The sequence below is a fragment of the Ciconia boyciana genome, chromosome 4, assembly GCF_034638445.1.
Source record: "Ciconia boyciana chromosome 4, ASM3463844v1, whole genome shotgun sequence".
Taxonomy (NCBI): domain Eukaryota; kingdom Metazoa; phylum Chordata; class Aves; order Ciconiiformes; family Ciconiidae; genus Ciconia; species Ciconia boyciana.
In genome coordinates, this window is record NC_132937.1 from 56928390 (window position 1) to 56948512 (window position 20123).

The following is a 20123-nucleotide window of genomic DNA, read 5'->3' on the forward strand; positions in this document are numbered from 1 at the left end:
CGCCCGCCTCAGGCAGCCGCGGCCACGCCCCCGGGCGGGGCGGGGCGGCCGCTCTGCACACGGCTCCTTCCCTCCCTCGCGGGGCAGACGTAGCTCTGTGACGTCACCCGGAACGGCCTCCTCCCCGCCCCCGCGGGGGGCGGTGGCACCACGGGCAGGCGGTGCGCGCGCCCCCGCCTCGCCTCGTGTGCGCCTTCCCCCCGCCCCCCCGCAGCTCCTCACCGCCCCTCGCCGGCAGCGCGCATGCCCCGTCGGCCGGCGGCGGGCGGGAGGAGGCGGAGGCGGAGCCGGTGGGCGGGCGCGGCTCCCTCCTCCTCCTCCTCCTCCCCCTCCCCCTCCTCCTCCTCCTCGCCCTCCCCGCCTCCCTCCCTCCTGCGCCTTCCCGCCGCCCGCCCCCCGTGCACGGCGCGTCTCGCCTCGCGCCGCCGCCGCTGCCGACACGGCCGCCGCTGCTGCTGCGGGAACAAAGGAGGGAAGCGGCGGCGGCGGTGCCGCCAGCTCCGCGCCCCCCGCCCCCCCGCCCTCCGCTCTCGCGGCAGCCACCCGGGGCCACACGCGGCGCCGTCTCCGACACCCGCCGCGGGGTTTCTGGCCCCCGCCGGGAACAGGTAGGTGGGGGGTGGCGGGCTGGGCTGGGCTGGGCTCCCTAGGGCCGTCGCGGCGGCGAGGGATGCCCGGGTCTCCCCGCGGGCGGCCCCGCGCCCTCCGGCTCTCCCGGCGGCCTCCTCCCGCCCGCCCAGCCCTCGGCGCGGGGGGAGGCCGCGGGCCGGGCCGGTGCGGGGCAGCGCCGGTAGCGAGGCAGTGAGGTTTCCCTGGCCGGCGGCGGGGCCGCGGGGGCCGGCAGCGGCGCGGGGCCTGGCGGCGGCCGGGCCGGGCGTGACTCAGGGGTTTACGATGAGCGGCCCGGCCCGGCCCTGCCGCCGCGGCTGGGCCCCCTCGCCCGCTGTGGCTGCTCCTCGGCCCGGCAGCCTCCGGGTCTTTTGTGTTCCGGTGTCTCCGGCGGAGGAGGCGGGGGGACACAATTAAGACGTACCGCGCTGCGGGCGCTTGGCAGCGGCTCCCCTTTTGTCTGACTCACCCAGCCGGGCTTCACCCTCCTCGGGAAGCGCCCGGTGTCGGTCCGCCTTCTCTGTATCGACCCCTCCGCCCCGCTTCCCCCGGGCGCGGCCGTGCAGGAGCGAGCGCCCCGAGCAGCCTCGGTGAACCCCCCCTTTTGTTCTGTTTCCGTGTTTCTCCTGTTTAATTGTGGCCTCTCTTCGAGAGGAGGATGTCGAGGTAAATAAGTATTTGGGTCAGCAAGACCATCGCTGACGCAGTTCCCGGGTTTTATGGTTGGTTTCGGTGCACGTTGGGGGTCTTTATTTCCGTCGTTAGGCTAAAATGTGGGATCGCCCGGTGGGAGCGGCGGGGCCTGCTGGCGGGAGCCGGGCCGTCCCCGCCGTCGCCTCGGGCACGGACGGGCGGCTTGGGTGCGAGGCCTGGGTCGCTGGCGCGATTTACGCCCCCCCCCCCCCCCCCCGCCCCGAGTTTCGCTGGTGTCGGCGAGGGTGCGCGGCGTGGATTGCTGCGGCGGTTAACACGCTGAATGAAAGGGCTCCTTTTCGTGTCGGGACGTCCCAGGGCTAAGCGGGAGCATCCCTGAGGTTAAGACCTGCTCCTCTTAGTGGCAGAACAGGCCTGCTCTTACTGTCTTTTGTTTTTTCTCCCCAAAAAGGGGAACGGTTGGGTTTAACTACCGACCCCCAAGGGCATTTGTGAAACGGTGGCCGCCCGCTAGGCCCCCGATCGCACCCAGCCGTGCTGCGAGCGGGCGGCGAAAATGGCTGTTGGAGAAGAGGGGCTGGTGATGCTGCATTTTCTCGGTTGCATTTCAGCAGCCGCACTCCCCGCTCCCGCTGGAAGGAAAGGGCAGTGGGGTTTCGCCGCGGCGGGCGGCCGGCGGGGCTCGGTGGGTCGCGCAGGAGCCGGCAGCCTGCGGGAGACGGAGGCAGGAGCCGGTGTCAGCGGGCCGGTGGAGGCGGCGGAGCGCCCCGGCCCGCGGCCCCGTCACGTCGCGGCCGTCTGACAGGCGGAAGCGCAGGCGCTCGCCCATGTGACCCGCCGCGGCGGGCGGGCCTGGCCGGCTGCGGGGACCGCTCCCCCGGCAGGCGGGGGCGAGCTGGTAAAGGAGGGTTTAGCTGCCTGCCGGGACGGCGAGGGGAAGGCAGCAGGAGCAGGGTCAGCCGGGGTGAGTGCATGGCAGCTGGCTTCCTGCTGGCGGTAGGCGCTTGTGGAAGAAACACGCGTGACGCCCGGGGCACCTTCCAGAGCCTGGAAAAGCGCGAGTTCTTAAGCGTTGGGTAACAACGATTTGACCTTTCGATTAGGGGCGTGAATGTCAAGTAGTGGAAGAGTGTGCTGACAGAGGAGCTCCGGAGACTGGTTGGTAGTAGGTTAATACCAGGATTGGCACGTAAAGCTCTAGATGTAGTGAGTGGTGAAGGGTGTTCACAGCACGCTAATTTGGAAGTGGAGCAAGTCGGTTGAGGGTGGTGGTGGCGGCAGTGTGTTTGATAGCACTTTGAGCTTACCTGCTTAATAAAAGGGCAGAAGTACGGTCTTTATTTCTATCATATAGATATAGGCCTACAATACAGATGACAAGATTTTTTTTAGATTTCTCTAGGTGGGTCATGGTTTCCTCTGACTCCCTGAAGAAGACTCCTTACTTTTCTTCTGACTTGACTGGTGTGTATGGCTGTAAAACAGTATCAGAATAAGTGTGAAGCTGTCTTGTAGTCCTGAAAGGAAACTATTTATACCTGGAAGGTATTACAAAGGCATAACTATTTATACCTGGAAAATGAGCTCCCATGACCCCCAGCAGGCAAGAAGATGAATTTTGCTTGTTTACTTTCTCCTGCTCTGGGTTTACTTTGATCCCAGAAATTTAGTTTAACTAGACAAAGGCAGCTGTCAGTTGCGGTTGTCATACTAGTGGAACATAAGTTTACCACTTGCACTGTGGTATTTCTTAATTAAAAGAAGTATTTCTCTATACACTGCAATGAATTCGCTTTCGGCGTTTTTGGCTTCTCACAAGCATCAGCAGTCAAATATCTCTTACTGTGACTGTTCCTGAATAGGAAGACAGCAATCTAGAGATTACACTAAAATGTCTCCAGGTGCCATGTACAGTGCTTCTACTAAATTTAAATTTTGGGAGGACAAGTGCAATATTACGTGTCCTCAATTTGTAGCAGATTGCTTGATTACTGTGTTCCAGTTTTATTGCCCTTGGGAATCAAGGATTTGGTTGCTGTTCAGTGTTTCTACTAACCTTGCTTTGCAGAGGTTAACCAGCAGTGAAGGTGAAATATTTTTATTACTGACTTCTGCAGTTCATGGCAGAGAGTTAGCATTGTCTGCCGTTGGGAGGCTGAGAAGTCTTGCTATAAATTTATTAAGACAAAGGATTTAACTGGCCTTTTTTTTAAATGTGCGCTGTGTAATAGAACATATTCAACAGTTTAAAGTTGTTAATTTTATTTCTCTTGGAAGAGTAAGACCCGGTCTAAACTTGTTTCAGAAATGCTCTTTAGATTCTCGGCTGAAGGGCCCGTTGTACATGTGTTGTTGCCAGTTAGTACTCAGTATTGGGTTTCATACACAACTTCTGCAGTGTTCACGGCCTTGTTTTGGAAACTCCTAAAGATAGGAATACAGACTTTAAATGGCTGCTGCCAATACTTCAGGGATTTTTATTGTTCTGTTTGACAAATGTATCATGAGAGTAGGAACTGCTAACACTGGAATCAGCATCAAAATGATGCAAGATCAACATTACTGAAAAAGTGGGACTCTTCTGCTGGAGTTGGGGGAAAAAATAAGCTATGTTATTTGCCAGAACTGTTTAGTAGATATGAACTTGGTCTTTTTTTCTGCATATTCCCCATTAGTGCTCAGAGGTTGGTAATAAAGGGCTTTTTTGGCTGTCAAATTGAATTTGGTCATAACCTGCACATGCAGCTCAGTGCCCAACAAGTACATTATTTCTCAGTATTAATATGATGACACTTTTTCTTCTCTTAAAGGTTCATAACGATGTTACTTAGCAATACAATTGCAGTATTGAATGGTATATTAACATCCATATAACCCTCTTTAAGAATGCTGATATCACTTTTTGGGGGGCAGGGTGAGCAGACATACTTTAATTCTATAACCCTGTAATTGATTTTGGTGACATGCCAGCTCCTAATGCAGCTCTTGATTTTATTTACAGCATCGAGATGACTCAGGAGACAAACCAGACCCCAGGGCCCATGCTGTGTAGTACAGGATGTGGATTTTATGGAAATCCTAGGACAAATGGGATGTGTTCTGTTTGCTACAAAGAACATCTTCAGCGACAGCAGAATAGTGGTAGAATCAGCCCAATGGGTAAGGGTGTGTGGGTGTTTTTGTTTTTTTTTTACTTCTTTTAAAATAAAACATATAGAAGATGATGAGAAATCCCAGAACATTTCTCTGGAGAACTTCTGAAAGCTGTGTTATAAAACGATATCAAAGAGAATACTACTTTAAATCACAATAAAGATAAAAATACTTTTCTGTGTAATGTGTTCTGGTCTGCTTGGCATTCAGCCATAACTTGCTTTCTGACTTAACCTCCTCTGTTAGCATATTCTTATACAATCTCTGTATTTTGGTTGTTAACAGTATAGCCTGTCTCCAAGTAAGAAGTAATATGCAGTAGCAGTGAAGATTGTATGCAGACAGTTCATAGCTGTATACAAGACTATTTGACTACCATATATTCTACAATTTGTTCATAACTAACTTGTCAAATTCTTGTTATATAGGAACAGCCAGTGGTTCAAACAGTCCTACCTCAGACTCTGCATCTGTACAGAGAGCAGAGACTAGCTTAAACAACTGTGAAGGTGCTGCTGGCAGCACATCTGAAAAATCAAGGTAAGAAGAAAGTATTACTTTGAGGTTTGAATGAGCTGTGAGTGTGCAGCAGGTTGAAGGCCTGCAGTAATCCTGCCCTATTGCAGTGAGTTTCTGCAGAGTAAAAAGACAGTCTACCTGACAGTGCCTTATGAATCTGTGTAAATAAGAGCTGATTAAAATATTTGGTGTTGGACTGCTACATTTAAAAGGATGGTTTTGATTTATCTGGAGAAATACTTGCTACAGGTTTGCCTGTTTTTCTTCTAGGGAAACTAAAATAGAGTAAATAACATGTTTTGAAGCTAGTAGAAGCAGAGGTCAGGAATGTGTATCAGTAATTGAACAGGTAGTTTATTAATGGGTCTGGACAGTTTAAGCTTTTATTATGAACACAAAACTAACGTAAATTGTGTGTCACTGTGCTTAAACAGAAATGTGCCTGTTGCCGCTTTGCCTGTAACGCAGCAAATGACAGAAATGAGCATTTCAAGAGAGGAAAAAGTAACACCGAAAACAGAGACTGAACCAGGTATGTTTGCAGAGGAACACCAGGTACAAGTGGTGACTTAACAGAAGCTGATGGTTTGTTTGTTTTCTAAGTAGTCATCTCCTGTTATGGTGATGGTCTTGAGGAACTGTTAAGATAATTGTTAAGGATGCTTTTTGAGCACTGTCTTTTCAGAATCAAGAAAAAGGACTAGTGCCACAATAGAGTTTTAAGATGCATGTTCAATGTTAGTAAAAAAAATTGACACCTGTTTTGGCTCCCAAACCTTTGTTTTAAAAAGTAAGGCACTCTAAAATTGCATTTGGGCAAGATGTTCAGTTTTGAAGTCAAAACGTTGAGATTTCTGTGCATTTTCTAGCAGTACAATTCCTGCTGACTCATGGCAGTCAAAATGGCTTGTTGCGTTTGGAGAATGGAGTTCTTAAAAAAATTCCATTCTACAGAGTAATGAGGCTGTGGGGGAAGGGAATACGTGGTTTAAAAATACTAACAAAAGCTGTTTAGAGTTCTTGAACTAACTGAGTAATCAGTAGATATAACCAAAGCATTGTTCCGCCAATGTAGGGTACTTGCAACCTTAATTGCTGGGTGTGAACTGTCAATTTGAAAGTTTTATTCTTGTACTGGAAGGTTGTAGCTGTAGTAGTTAAAGTGTAAACTACTTCTTGGAGGGAGGCAGGGAGGGGCAGCTTTCTTACCTACAACTAGTGAGTAATTGAATTCATATCAGTTTGTTCAAATGGATATCTTAACAGACTCGTTCTGTACTTATACATATCCACACATTTTTATTTAATTTAACAGTTCTGAAACAGTCTTAAACCACTGAAAGCTGACGTTTGGTAGGAAGTCTATTCACTCAGGCTGAAGATAAAATTCATTTTTTCAGTTTTGAAGTCAGTGAGATGAAAATTGCAGAAGATCCTACTGAGCACTGTATAAAAGTGATTTTTATCTAAATATATCTTTGCCAGCAAAGACTGCTCTAACACCTGATATTTAATTGCTCAGTATTTGTACAGAGGATTTTACCATTTGCAGTAAGTCACGCTAAGTCAAGATTGTGACGTGCACTAAAGTACAGTTATACAAGGTATTGGGTTTTTCATTATGTATAGACTGAGAGGAGAATTTTGCAAGTATTAACTTCCTGTAACTGATGTCAGCTGAAGAGGCTTTCTGTATGTAACTGAGAAATAATTTAGACTTTCCTACAATATTTATAAACCCATCTTGCCTTGTTATGAATTCCTATGTGAAATGTGGCAAGCAGGAAAGAGGAATACATAAAATGGTAGCAGTGCTGAAGTAATAGGTGACTTTATTCTTATTAGAACTGCCAGTAGGAATTTGTCACTTTGCCAGGTGTAAAGGACAATCTTCAGTTACTGTTGAGATATTACCTGTTTTTCAGGTACTATGGGTCAACTGTGTGATAGGTAGTGTCACACAGTACTCTATTGATTAGACTAGGGGAAAAAATCCAAAAGCAGCTCAAGATACTTATGTATTGTTGTAAATAATCTTGCAGGTTGAAACCAGTAAAAGCTGTCACAAGCTTGTGTAGAGATCACTGGAAAAACTACCAGAGAACTTAAATGTGTCTGGAAAAAACTTGTGGAACTAAACTGCCTTCCTCAGTGTGTACCTGTAAATTCATGAGACAGCCTCAGCTGCTGTAATGCCCACGTCCTCTTTTAAGTGCTACGGTTTGGCACAGATTGTAGGCAGCATAGGCTAGTGTCCTTATATACTATTCTTAGGGTTTGTTGGACATGTAAAATATGCAAAATGTTGGCTGTATTCAGTGGTACATTGATCTGTCTTGCAGGCAAGAGAAGCTGGCCTAGACATTTTATAAAAATCCCTGTCATGTCTGGACTAGTTGCTTTTTTCTTCTCCCTTTTTCCAGCAGCATCCAATATGTGTTGGTCTCTCCTCTCAAGGAGGAACTGAAACAATGGTAAATAATTCATGTCGCCTCATAAAAAAGCTAATAATTTCTCTGAGGTATAATCCTCTAAGATAATGCCACAGTCATGGAGTTGCTAATGAAAACACAGTCTAGCTGTCGTTTTCAGTACAGTTAAGTCTGATCCTAGCAACTGAATTTCATAACCATCTATCGGATAGTAACAGATCATGAACAAACAATGTAGCTTTCAAGCAAAATAGCTTGCTCTCCTTTTAATGTCTTCAACAGTATGAAGTCACATTCTCTTCTGCCAGATTTTCATTAGCAAATGAAATTTTGCATATTTCCCTTACAAGCCAGAAAGTTAAAAATAGGATTACATCTGGTCAACTGATTATTTTTTTTTTAGCAGTCTGTAGCATGAAATTATACTTGTTTGCTGTTGGAATTGAAGCAACCGACTTGACGAGGTGGTGAAGTTGAGAACAATGAAACAGTGAAGCTTAACAGGCTTATTTTTCTTGATTTGTTTGGTTGGTTATTTTGGTGTGTTTGTTTTTATTTCGCTCAGGTTGAGGTTGCAACCTGGATTCTCATTCAGAACAAATCCAGTGCTAAGATATAATTATCTTAACATTTGAAGGAAGAAAGGCATGATGGATGTAACTGACCTAGTTGGTTGTAATTCACATCTAATGTGCTATGTTTTCTTGTAACTTCATAGTTCAACTTACTTGTTTGTTGTAATTTTATAATTGAACAGTGGCATATGTTCAGTGCAGTTGTGTCTGAACTGCTCATAAGTCAGAGAAATCTAAAGGCCTGTATGTCCAAACTCAAATTCATAAGTGGGCACTATTTACAAAATACTTCTTATAGGATTTTGATAAGCTTTTACACTTCTTATTAAGGATTGAATTCTAGTACAGTCTTGACCAAAGTCAGACTATACCTAAAGCATTTTAGAAATATCATTCATAATAGCTTTTTTTTGCCATGCTGAGTTACTGGAATTAAATGCAAAACGTAGCAAACTCCTTTCTTTGTGTTATGCTATGAGAGCAATATATCTACCAAGTTGGTGAGGCATAGTGGAGCCCTTGAGAAACGTGGGGGTTTTTTTAGCAGGTATTCAAATGGAAAAGAAAGATCTGTACAAGAAAGAGTGGTTACTATGTAACTCAATTCTAAAAACAAACTTTTGAAAATAAGTATGTTTAAACAATCATATTGTTTCAAGTTACAGCATATTTTTAGCATTTTCTTGTGCTTTCGTAGGTCATTGTCTTGCTGAATGATGAGCATCCAGTCAGGTCTGTCAGTGTTTCCAGAAGTAACTAGTATCAGTATCTGTCGTAGGGAGTAGTGTGATGAGCTATCATTTTGTGAAGCCGCAGCTCAGAGTAGCACTGCTTATAAAGAAAGTGAACCAGAAATTGAACTGATTATGGTCTTGTGTGAACTCCATATTTAAAAAAATACCCAAATACTGTTAACTTACTGTATAATTCCATCCATGTTGTAGCTTACCCTTTCTGTTCCTGAATTTATCAGCTTCAGAAGACAGCACGCAGTGGCGGTTGGCTCGCTTGCCTCTTGGCTTTCTACCAAGCCAGTGTGATTAGAGTTATCTTACTGCTGTCCTGCGTTCAGGTTGAGTCCCTGTTGTAGGTTACCCTCACTTCTATTGTAGATAGAAGTAGTGTGTTGTGTCTGTGATGTGTACAGTGTGTTGCAGGTAATGTTGTGAGTAAGAAGCTGAGTAGACAGCTAGGTTATGAGATACAGTAGGCTCAACGGTAACTACGTGATACTCCTTAGATCTTGTTGTAATGAGTGCCTTGTTAATTCTGGCTTGTCTTCACACACGGCTATAGTATTTTAACCATGTTGCTATCTGTAGACAGTTCCTTTGTAGATGTTGGTAAAATTGTCTGATATAACAGCTGTCTTGTGTTGAAAATAATTAGCTCATCTTCATGTTTCCCATGTCTGCTGTAGCTTCAGTAGATGCCCCAGTTGAAACATTTCTGAAGTGGAACCAGTAGTCTCTTCTAAGCCCTGAAGCTGTCCACCTTGGAAAACAAGACTGGGGACCCAACTGTTGGTCCTGTGCTTGTTGGTGATAGGATGCTATTATTATTTTATTTTAACAGCAGTATACCACACACATCAAGCCTTCATGCTGAACAAATTAAAGCATATTTCTGTGTGATACTGAAACTGGGGTATCTTTAAATTGTATTAATGTAGCAGTAAAGGTATTCAATGTGCCTGTTAGAGTTGGGCACATGGGAGATCAGTTGCATGCTGCAGAATATTTCTATTCCCTTTGGTACGAAATTAAACATGATGGAATTTTATTATGCAGCCTTTCATCATGGGCATGTGGGTTGGCAATGGCAATTGTAGTTCCTGAAGAATAAAGTATTTACGCTCAGGAAGTTTGATAAAGCATAATAAGTACTGCCCATCTCTTCAGACTAAAACTTTATATACAAATCCATTGTGTTAAAATGCAATGTAAGTATTGCACAATCTCTAGTACAGCTTTCTGCTCTGGTACTGCAGAAGTGCAGTCTAGTGTCTTTCTGATTACTTTTGACTCACCTTTTTTCTCTCATTTTAATTTCTCCAGTTCTTCCATGGTGAGACTTCGGGGTTAGCTTCATCAAGTCAGAATGCTTAAATCAATTTTTTTTGTTTTCAAGACTTTTCTCCACTGGTATGCTTACCACTTACTAGTACCATGAAAGTCATGCAGTTTAAGCTGTTGAGATCTTATTTTGGTTCATTTTTGTTTAGTCAGAGAAGCTTCTAAAAACTTCTTGGTGTTACTTTGGTAGCCCTTTCTGGTTGCTTTTGGTATGGGGAGGGTTAAAAAGTAATGTTGCTTTATTTTTATCAGGTTTTATTCAACTGAAACATTGGATTCATTCCTTTCCAGTGTGAAATCTCAGTGGGAAAATACCTGCAGTAGGCATGCTCTTTTGCAGCAGGCATACTGGTTTATATAAAGAAAACTACTGTCAGTTTTGAAAATGCTGTTCTTAGAGTGGTTTTTAATTTTGAGTGGCAGTGCCACATAGTTACTGTGGCTTAATACTTTGAGGTGTGAGACACCTTTGTTCTGCAGTTTGTAGGACCTTTCCATGTATAGGTTGAGTAGCTGTCATGCTGTGGCATGTAGCTAACTTCCCTCATCAGTGGCATTGCTGTTCCCATGTGCCTTTTGTAAAGATGCATCTTATCTTCAGACTACACGTGAAGGAAATTTTCCCAAATTCATGATGCAATGCTGCTATTTGTGGGTTTTTTTCAGACACCTCTCCAATACTAGGATTATGTTAGTCTTTATCCTACCAGATCAGTGGTGGTCTTCCTTGTACATGATGGTAATGCATCTTACAGTGCCTACAGATAATAATTTAAGACCAAAATAATAGTTAATAAAGGCCTGCCCAGTTCTGAAAACCTGTTGCTCCTAAGGTTTTTTTTGGCCCTAAAATAGGAGAACTGGTCTGGTAAAATTCAAGTGAAGTAAACCTGATCGGGTAATCTCTTGAGCCAAAGGTTGGGAAGAGAAATGACCAAGGTGATGGAGAGGGGTACATGCCAAGAGGAACTCTGTTAAAGTGATAAAATCTGTTTTAGTGGTGAGGGGTTTGCTTCATCTGAACACTGTTGCTGAGAAAGCTGGTGTTCAGGTACCAGTAACTACTATCTTCCAACTTTCAGCATTTGTTCAGTTATTCATTCCATGGTGATCATACAGCAATTATTTGGAGCATTTTACCTGATGATTAACACTGTGATTTCTGGCATAAAATTAATTTAATATATTGAGGACTGGAATTGTACTTGCCCAGTTGGATTTGGCTTCTGTGCTAAAGGAAGGCTTTTGTGACAAGCAGTGGTGAGGATAGTATCTGATGAATTTATATTGGCTCCTGATGTCATGGCAGACAATTTACAGTATTTTTCATCTGAGCCACAGGTTGATGAAAAAGGATTTTTGTTCTGAGCTTTGAGTAAGGGGCAGGGTAGGCAGCTTTGCCTCTGTCCTAGCCATTACTCCAGAAGCACATTTATGAAGGTTTAACATGATAAAAACTCATGATGAGACTTAACTCTGCTGGCATAAAAGAATAGGAGAATCCTTTATTCATGGAGAGTAATAAATCGAACATTTTAATTTGGATTTAGGTGGCTATGTCCCATCTTGTCTTGGGACCTTTTAGTGCCCATTACTGCATGTTGTGTACTGCTTTTCCTTCTTGGAACATATTTTAGTTGTGGGGAAGGATCCTGTTCAGCAGCCCTTTCAGGAAATGTGCCTCTGAAGTTTTAGGTTCACTTTAATCGCTTTCCAGTTCCTGGGCTGCCAGTTCTCATAGTTTCTTCATGCAAAGGAGGAAGTATACCTGTAGTAGTGGTAATATTTTTCCCCTAGATGGATTCGTTCTCGATGTCTTTGTTTTGTGGTAGAGTGATCCACTAGGCTGTCTCTTTGCCTTGGTGATTCCTGGGAAGTTGCTGTTTCCACTTTTGCCTCCTTGTTGGCATGTTAGGCAGTGATAAAGGTTGCTCCTCTTGTTTTCGTTTTCTCTTAGTGCACCTTGTGAGTGACTTTAATTATTCAGGTCACCATTGATTTGCCCCTTCTTCTGCATTTTCTTTTGCATCTGATTGAAACAGCATGCATGCTCCCAGGGCTCGTATTTATAAGTTGGTTCTGATGCAGATGAAGCTTCCCCTAGCTAGCTATACGCTAAATTGCAAAGTGTATGAGCATTTCTGATTCCTCTTTTTCACCTGCCGTGGCTCATGAATTTTTAAACAAATTGGCAATATAAAAACATCTAAAAGGAGTTTGACCATGCTTTTTGGGAGGTGTTTGGTCATTTTTTTAAGGCCATAGCTGATGGCTGTTAGCCAAGGTGCATAATATCCAGCAGGTTTACACTGTTTATGATATCACTGGTTTTTAACCTGGTTTTTGGTCACAGGCTCTCAAATAGATTAACTGATACCGAAGACTGCTTTCCTTGGGATTTAAAGACAAGTTCAGAGGATCATATCTCTTCATCTAGAAGATGTTAACCATCAAGACAAATAAATTTTTTTCTCAAAAAAAAAAAAAACCAAAAGCAGCAGGAGAAATTACTCCAAAAAGTAGCAGTAGTGATTGTAGTTCTAGTGCCGTAATAGTTTTCTTATCCCTCAGACTTGGCAAAATAGCACTGACACTGAACTTCCTAAATTTTTTAGAAAAAAATCTGTGCAAGGTGACAAAATAAAGGTAGTAAATGGCCTTAGTTGTTCATTAGGACTGTTGCTATAATGTATAAGTAAACTATAAGAAAATATTAACAACCATTGTTATACTGAATTTTCTTGGTGATGAGCACTGAAGGTTCCTTGTTACCTCTTGAGAGCTTGTTACTTTTAAATCTTGTTTAGATTATGGCTGTCTTGTACAGTGAATTGTGAGACTTTCTAGGTATTAGTGGTAATAGTGAGCTGGTTTTTAGAACACCTATGAACATGGTAATGCAAATGCAATTTTAAAAAACAAGTATGAAGATTAAAGATGGAAAAACAGTCAACATAACTGTTTCTTCATGTCTGGGAAAAATCCACTTTTCACAGGACACAACATTTACTGATCCAAAAGATCCAAAAGAACTAACAAATCCTATTTGTATGCATAAAGTTGATTACAAATATGTCCTTAAAGCTTATATACTCCATTTATTCTAGAATGTGTCTTGTAGTTTGTTCTATTTTAGAACAATAGATGTCATGATACAGCTGTGAGTGTTCAGGAAAACTAACTGTACCAGGAGCAGGTGTTAAAGTTGTATACAAACACACCTCTCAGCTTTCCTCTGTTCCAGTTGATATAAAGAGGATACTAAAAAAAGTTAGTTTGATTGAAAAAAATACTTTTTTAAACAAAATGAACAGATTCACAAAAGGACAAGTTTTTGTCCTTCAGAGAACTTAAGTAAAAAGTTACTCAAGTTTGTCTGAAGGTGTTAATGACAGAGGCAGTAGAAAAATGACTCATTTTGACTATACCTGCTTGAACACTAAAGCTGAATACAGTACAAAAATACAGATATTCAATGTAAATCTGCAGTTAGTTCTTTAAATTACTGGAAGTGTCAAAAACATGAGGGCTCTTTTGAACTGTGTGTGTTTTTGTAGCTGTGTTCTGGATCTGTTACAGAATCAGTGGCTTTGCTGGCTGCTGTCTTGGTGAACTGTTTTAGGCATCTGACTTCACAAGTGTAGTGGCAGAGTAACCCAGTACTATGTTAGTAACACGTTACTGAATTTCATTTGTTTCTAAAATATGTTCCTATTAGTTATATTCTCTACAGGTATCCCCTCTGTTCAGCAACTTCAGCTGTGACAGTATTGTTATTGTTTTAGATTAAATGTTACTTTATCATACAAGTTTTTTAAATATTAAATGTGTACATGGAACTTCTGGAGTGCTTTCCAAGCCCTTAACACCTGTATACACATGTATAGGTGTAACGAATAAGTGCCTTATATTTTCTAGCTGGTGGAACTGTGGGGAAAATCTGATTGTCTTGTGTAGAGCCAAAAGGGAAGAATCGAATATCTAAAAATTCCTATTTCTGATTTACATTTTCGTAGGCTAGTCTATGTAGTACTTTAGACAACAAAACATTAGGGTCTTAGTAGGGGAAATTAATCCTTAACAAATACATGCATGCTACTGAAGTCAAGAAAAGGAAATTTATTATTTATTTCCTTTGCTTGCTTTAACAGTTGTTACTCAACCAAGCCCATCAGTTTCTCAGCCTAGTACTTCGCAGAGTGAAGAGAGAGCTCCTGAACTGCCCAAACCAAAGAAGAACAGATGTTTCATGTGCAGAAAGAAGGTTGGCCTTACAGGTATGAGAACACTTTGTCAATTGTGAACAGATCTGTATGATTAGTTGCCTCTTGCTAGATTAAACTTGATGAAATATCTGTGCCATTAAACTTATTTGCTTCTTCAGAATCCAAACAACTTGGTACAGCTGTTCATTTTTCTTAGTCTGTATGTTAGAGTGGACAAACATATCCCCTTTGTAGTGACTAAGCCCTTAGTTTACAACTTAATTAAATACGAAGCTTCCTAGTGATATTGTTTCTTTTTCTATGTACAGGATTTGACTGCCGATGTGGAAACTTATTTTGTGGACTTCACCGTTATTCTGACAAGCATAACTGCCCATATGATTACAAAGCAGAAGCTGCAGCAAAAATCAGGAAAGAGAATCCAGTTGTGGTGGCTGAAAAAATCCAGAGAATATAAATTAACCTGCTTGTGAAAAGACTGACTGACTTTTTGTTTTGTTTTTTGATATATCCTAGGAAAACACAAAAGAGCAGGTGCATGGCCATTTTCCTTTGTTGTCCAAAGTTCTACTTTTAGTCTTGTCTGTCTTAAGGATATTTCAGAATGTTTGGGTGTTTGTTACAGGCAGAATTGGATAGATACAGCCCTTGAAAATATATATGCCCTCCCCAGAATATAATTGGATGATCAGAAACCTGCACAGGAATACACATGCACAGAGGACAGACTCTCTAGTTCATATGTGCCAAACAGATGTATGGTATCTGCAGGTTTGCAGCAGATCTGCCTTTTGAGATGTGTTTGAGGTATATAATCTTTGGCTAGTGTTATGTGCCTGTTTTGGAGAAGGAGACATCAAAAAGGTTGGCAGTCTACTTCTATCATTTCAAATCTCATTCTAATTTTAGTTTCCACACTCCATTGTTTTCCAGCAGAATGTAAGCTACGTAGAGGGGTCCACCATCCCAGTAAGATCAGTGTTGGCGCCATGTTTAAGAAAGTCACTTATTAATTGCATTCAGAAAAATGGAAAAAAAATCAGATACATATGTGAATAAAACTGTTTTGGAAAAGTTTACATTAACTTTAGAGCCATGAAAATAGGTTCCCAAAGGAAACGTCCTGCTAGGAACTTATGAACTGGCCTGCAACAGAGTTGTCTGTTTTTTCTTGCATAGCTAAAAATGTTGTGTAGATCAATACTGTAAGATTGGTTTACCAAAAAAGTTACATATGTTTTTAGACACACCATAGCAGCTCTATCAAGCAACACGTGTCTGAGTAAGTTGCTAAAGTATTAGAGCAGTTTATTATTCATATACTACTTATTTTCTGTGTGTTCTGAGTTCAAAAGAATATTAGGAGTTAATTTTTTCTAGTTCTAAATGTAACAGTTGCACTGTTCTGCATGGAAAACCATACCCAACATGGCTGCTGTAGACTTAAGTGGTAGCTGGAACCACTCTTGGAGGGCTGCTTTATCATTTTTAACTGTACTTGGGTGTAGGACTGTAGTGTTCTTGGGTGTATTGCATGGGCTGCATTATCTACAGCATTTTACAATAACAACTCTAGAAAAGGCAGTATACTTCACTGATGCTTGTCTGGTAATATCACTTCTGTGTTATAATGGAAGGGGTTTTTGTGATGTATGAAACTTGTGTTTTTTATATAAACAAGTACAGTTTAGACTAGTGATGTGGTAATGCCTGTTCTCATCTGTAAATAGTTATGTATGTACACAAGGCGCTATTCCTGAACTTCTGATTTTTATTGCAGTGTTCAGTCTTAGTTTTTACTTCACTATTAAAAGCATCAGGTTTTTGCTTCTAACTTTGTTCTTCTGAGTTATTAGATATGCAGACCTGTACAGATAGTTCATATTTATGTATTGCACATAATCATGCTACCCAGCATCTATGCTATATTGTATTATGTAAATAATAAAAATCATGTACAGAAGGAAATACTTCCTTTTGTGATAGTTCTTTGGTTTTAGTTATTGCTGTAATCAGAAGGTGACCTTGTAGAGGGAGAGGTGCAAAGTTAGTACTAAGTTCTTATAGATGTCATCTTCATGCTTAAGCCTGCCTGTGTCCTTATTTCTTATTTGGATATACCATCTTCTTTTAGGATAACTTGCATGAGCAGTTGGAATACAGATAACTACTTGATGGCCCGACAAAAATGCCAGCAAAAAGTAATGTGCTTAAAAGGGAGCAAAGGAAAGCATTACCAATGAACTTCAAAGGTTTATTCTTTCACCTACAAAACTTATTTCCAGTGGATCTGTTATAACAGTCAGTACACTGACTATGCCATTCTGTCCACATCTTCACCAGCAGACCTGGACAAGTTATTGTCAGGGTCAGCACCCAAATGCAGATGTTAAATATGCCAGATTTATCCTTCCCAGTGAGAAGAAGGACAGAGCACACAGCACATGTTGCCTTGGAGGAAGACATCTTCACTGCTGGACAATGCATGAAAATTGCTTATATCAGAAATGGATAATGTGCATCCCACCAGTCAGCTGATACTCACATGATTAGTTTCTACTACAACCACTGTATATACCTCCAATAAGGGAACACAGGCATGCTCTGGGACTTCATTTTCCAGGATGAATTTTATGACTTAATCATGGAACTGCTTTAAAGCACCAAAAATATGATTTTTCTACCTTTTGTATTAAAGCAAAATCAGCTACTCCACTGCAGCATAAAATGCTTTTCTCCTTTTTTCTCTTTTTTTTTTTTCTGTAACTGGATATTTGAGGAGAATGTGTCTGGTTTTGATACTGTTGTGGCTAGAGTGTTTTAGGACAGGTAATAGGTAGGATAGTGGTAGTTAATGATTATGATGGTGTTGATCTCACTGTCTGCTTTTTCATCTGAACAAAAGTTGTAGTTGGGAAGATGTGTTGAAGTAATTGATCTCAGTAGATCTGCGGAGGAAAGTATGGAATGAAAAATCCCTCATTGTCCTGTAAAATCATGAACTGTATCATAGGTAAATTGCCCACAAGTGACTTACTCAAAAGTAAGTCTGCAAGCTCCCCTTAATTATTATTTACACAATTATTTATAAAATTATTATTATTTACACAATTATTTATAAAATAATTATTAATTATAAAATTATTTATATAGTGTCTATAATCATTCAGGAGCCCTAATTCTGTTGAAGCTCACTAAACACTCAAAGAAGAGGAAGGTTGTTTAAAAAGAGCAGGTATTGACAAGGGGGGGTGGGGGGGGAAGTATTTAAACTTGGGTACAAACACTGTGGTACATCTTACTTGGCAAAGAGTAAGAATGTAGTTTCAGACCCCACTCCCCGGGGTCTGACTCCGGGCTAACTCCCACTGCTAACTCCCACAGCACGGCCAGTCACAGTTTTAATACAGTGGTATTAAAATGCTTTGAGAAAAAGAGTCTGTCTTCTATAATGTCTAAACACAAGCCATTCATAAAGCTGCTGTCATTTGCTCTTTCAGTTTAAAGTGACAAACAGCTACGAATAGTATACCCATCTTCCAAGAAAGAAATGAGATTGCTTCACATGAGACTGATCCTCCTTTAATGTTGGGCTGTTAGACTGAGATGTTTTTAACTTGTAAACACATGCTGTTCCTGGAAGAGTCTTCCTCTGTCCTGAACAAGTTTATCAGATGATGGGAACTCTTTTTAGTTAGGGAACAAAAAGGAACATACAAACAAATGAGTAAATGAAAGCAGCTAGGTGACTAAAAACTGTTCAGTGATCTTCAATCTGTGAAATGCTTGCCTAGCTAGTGTTACAGTTGTGCAATACTGTGTTCCACAGGATTCTGTGCAATCACCCACAGCTGTTACTGTTAAACCTGAAATTTGAAGTGTAATGATGAGTTTCCTGTGGTGTTTCCAACCTGTTGCTGTAAGGCTTATGAGCTGCCAGGTGACTTGGTTAGTTGTGGTGCGTAAGGATGCCATGACTATCTTCCTGGTACATAGCCCTTTGAAAACATGCTTCTGATAATCAGTTGCTCTGCCATGTGTTTTGGAAGGTCATTATTCACAAGTGTAAGGGCATGTCTTAGACACTTGCTTGTATTTGTCATGTCTCTTAGTCACTCAAAGGATACTTAAGGATTTGACTGTGTCTGGTGTCTATAATGAGTCAAAATGCATGTCGGTTTCTCGGTGTTCCTAAGCAGCTCTACAGTATCACCTGATGCCTATGCTTGAAGGAGGAAATGCACAGCAAATAAGGAAATTGGTTTGTTTCAGGTATCCAGGTGTGTTAAGTAGAAATTATTCAGTAAGAAAAGGAACTTTGCTCTCTGTATAGATGTGTGATTTTTATGTTTGTTTTATTAGTTTCTCAGCCAGCCAAACAATGAAAATGCTTCCCCCCCCCCCCCCCCCCCCCCACAACTGACGTATTACTGACTCCCTTGATCTTTTTTGTAATTAAACTTAAACACCCAGGAAATTTGATGGACTCTGGTCTGATTCAAGAGACACAACGGGCTCTGGCAGTACACCTGAAAGCACCTGGACGCCATTGGAATTAATAAATTACAAACCCAGTTAACTGAGGGGAACAGTTAGAAAACCTGAGGTGGAAAAATAATGAGAGTGACTACCTGTGGAACTGTTAAAACATAGTCCAGGAGCAAAGTTCTCTCTGAGAGTGTGGTGAGGATTAGTTATCACCACAATGAGGTCGATATCTAGCAGAAGAGAGTTTTAAGTGCCATTTCACAGCCCTGCGTTACCCCTTAATCTACTGTAAACACTTCAGCAGAATGCGCTTCAGCCTTTAAATTGCCCATTGTAGTAGTAATTTAGTGATGGCCAAAGAAGGAATAGGGTTGGGTTGGGGTGGGGTTTTGTTTGTTTGGTTTTTTGCTAGACTGAAGAAAATACAGAGACTGTTTCTGCTTGAAAGGGCACATCAGCACAACGAAACAGAACCAAGGACCAATTTCTGACTTGTATAAAGAATTTAATTCAGCGGAAGAAGCAAGTCTGGGCATGTGGGATGCAAAATAGCAGAGCATCAGCAGCCTGTGATTTAAATGAAATGAAAATAGAGGTGTAAAACTTAAAGATGGCAGTACTGAAATAAATGCAAGAATCACCACCTACAGTGGCAACCCAAAACACTGCAGCTTGACTGCTTATTTGTGTAGGTACAAATCTGTACCATTTAAAAAAAAAGCGTCAATTATTGAAATGACTAGAGTGACAGCTTCCTGAAGAAGCTGTGTCTCAGTATTGCCTTCTGTACTAGATGGTAAGATCTAGATGACAAAATTTTTTTTAATGCCAATTTCATTTCAGTGTGCGTTTCTCTCCTATAAGCTTGTGGCCAGTATAGTAGCAATGTTGGAAGTTGGGTTTCTCAGGTGAGTGTTACTTTGGCTCAAGCCCCCCTAAGGAAGATATCTGTATCTTTACTAAACCTCTTTGTAGTCCTAGCTTTTTCCTTCCTGTATTAACAACCAGCTCACAGCATTTATTCCCAAGCAGCAATAAGCCTGGTTATCACAAACTGAGGTTTATTTATTATGGAGAGAAAATTAAAAATAAATAGGATAATTATATCTACTCTTGCACCTGACTACAAGCATGCAGGGTAGACTATATTGTGTAATTAGTCCTGACCCAAGTTGTAGTCTAACAGTGTAGTCTAACAAGAGCTGGTGGAAGGCCAGGGCTTACGTAAAGCTGATAAGGGGGATTCAGGCTGGAAAGCGGAATGTCTAAACAAGAATTACTGTCCTTGGGAGAAAAGCACGTCCTGGAGAAATATGTAAGCTAAGTAAGATGTTTTGGGAACCATCTGAAACAACTAGTAGAAGTGCGATAAGAAGCACCCTCACGTGAACT

The 20123-nt window shown here is 41.9% G+C and overlaps 1 protein-coding gene across 3 annotated transcripts; it reads left to right on the forward strand.

The window, feature by feature from the left end:
• Window positions 1-369: 369 nt before the first annotated feature.
• ZFAND5 (zinc finger AN1-type containing 5) lies at window positions 370-17245 on the forward strand. 3 transcript variants are annotated; one of them, XM_072859625.1, is made up of 7 exons: window positions 370-608; window positions 2656-2727; window positions 4265-4422; window positions 4845-4956; window positions 5370-5467; window positions 14169-14294; window positions 14552-17245. In XM_072859625.1, exons 3-7 carry the CDS (start codon window positions 4272-4274, stop codon window positions 14698-14700), a joined length of 636 nt encoding a protein of 211 aa, XP_072715726.1. In that variant the 5' UTR covers window positions 370-608; window positions 2656-2727; window positions 4265-4271; the 3' UTR covers window positions 14701-17245. The 3 variants fall into 3 exon arrangements, with proteins under 3 accessions (XP_072715726.1, XP_072715727.1, XP_072715725.1); XM_072859626.1 differs by lacking the exon at window positions 2656-2727 and adding an exon at window positions 4074-4177; XM_072859624.1 differs by lacking the exon at window positions 2656-2727 and having other exon boundaries at window positions 371-608; window positions 14552-17026.
• Window positions 17246-20123: the final 2878 nt, after the last annotated feature.

What these genes read in the sequence shown, in the direction of transcription:
- ZFAND5 (XM_072859625.1), top strand. Translation starts at nt 4,272, where the DNA reads ATGACTCAGGAGACAAACCAGACCCCAGGGCCCATGCTGTGTAGTACA. An exon ending in TGGTAGAATCAGCCCAATGG is followed by an intron (nt 4,423 to 4,844) that starts GTAAGGGTGTGT and finishes CTTGTTATATAG; the next exon opens with GAACAGCCAGTGGTTCAAAC. An exon ending in AGCACATCTGAAAAATCAAG is followed by an intron (nt 4,957 to 5,369) that starts GTAAGAAGAAAG and finishes GTGCTTAAACAG; the next exon opens with AAATGTGCCTGTTGCCGCTT.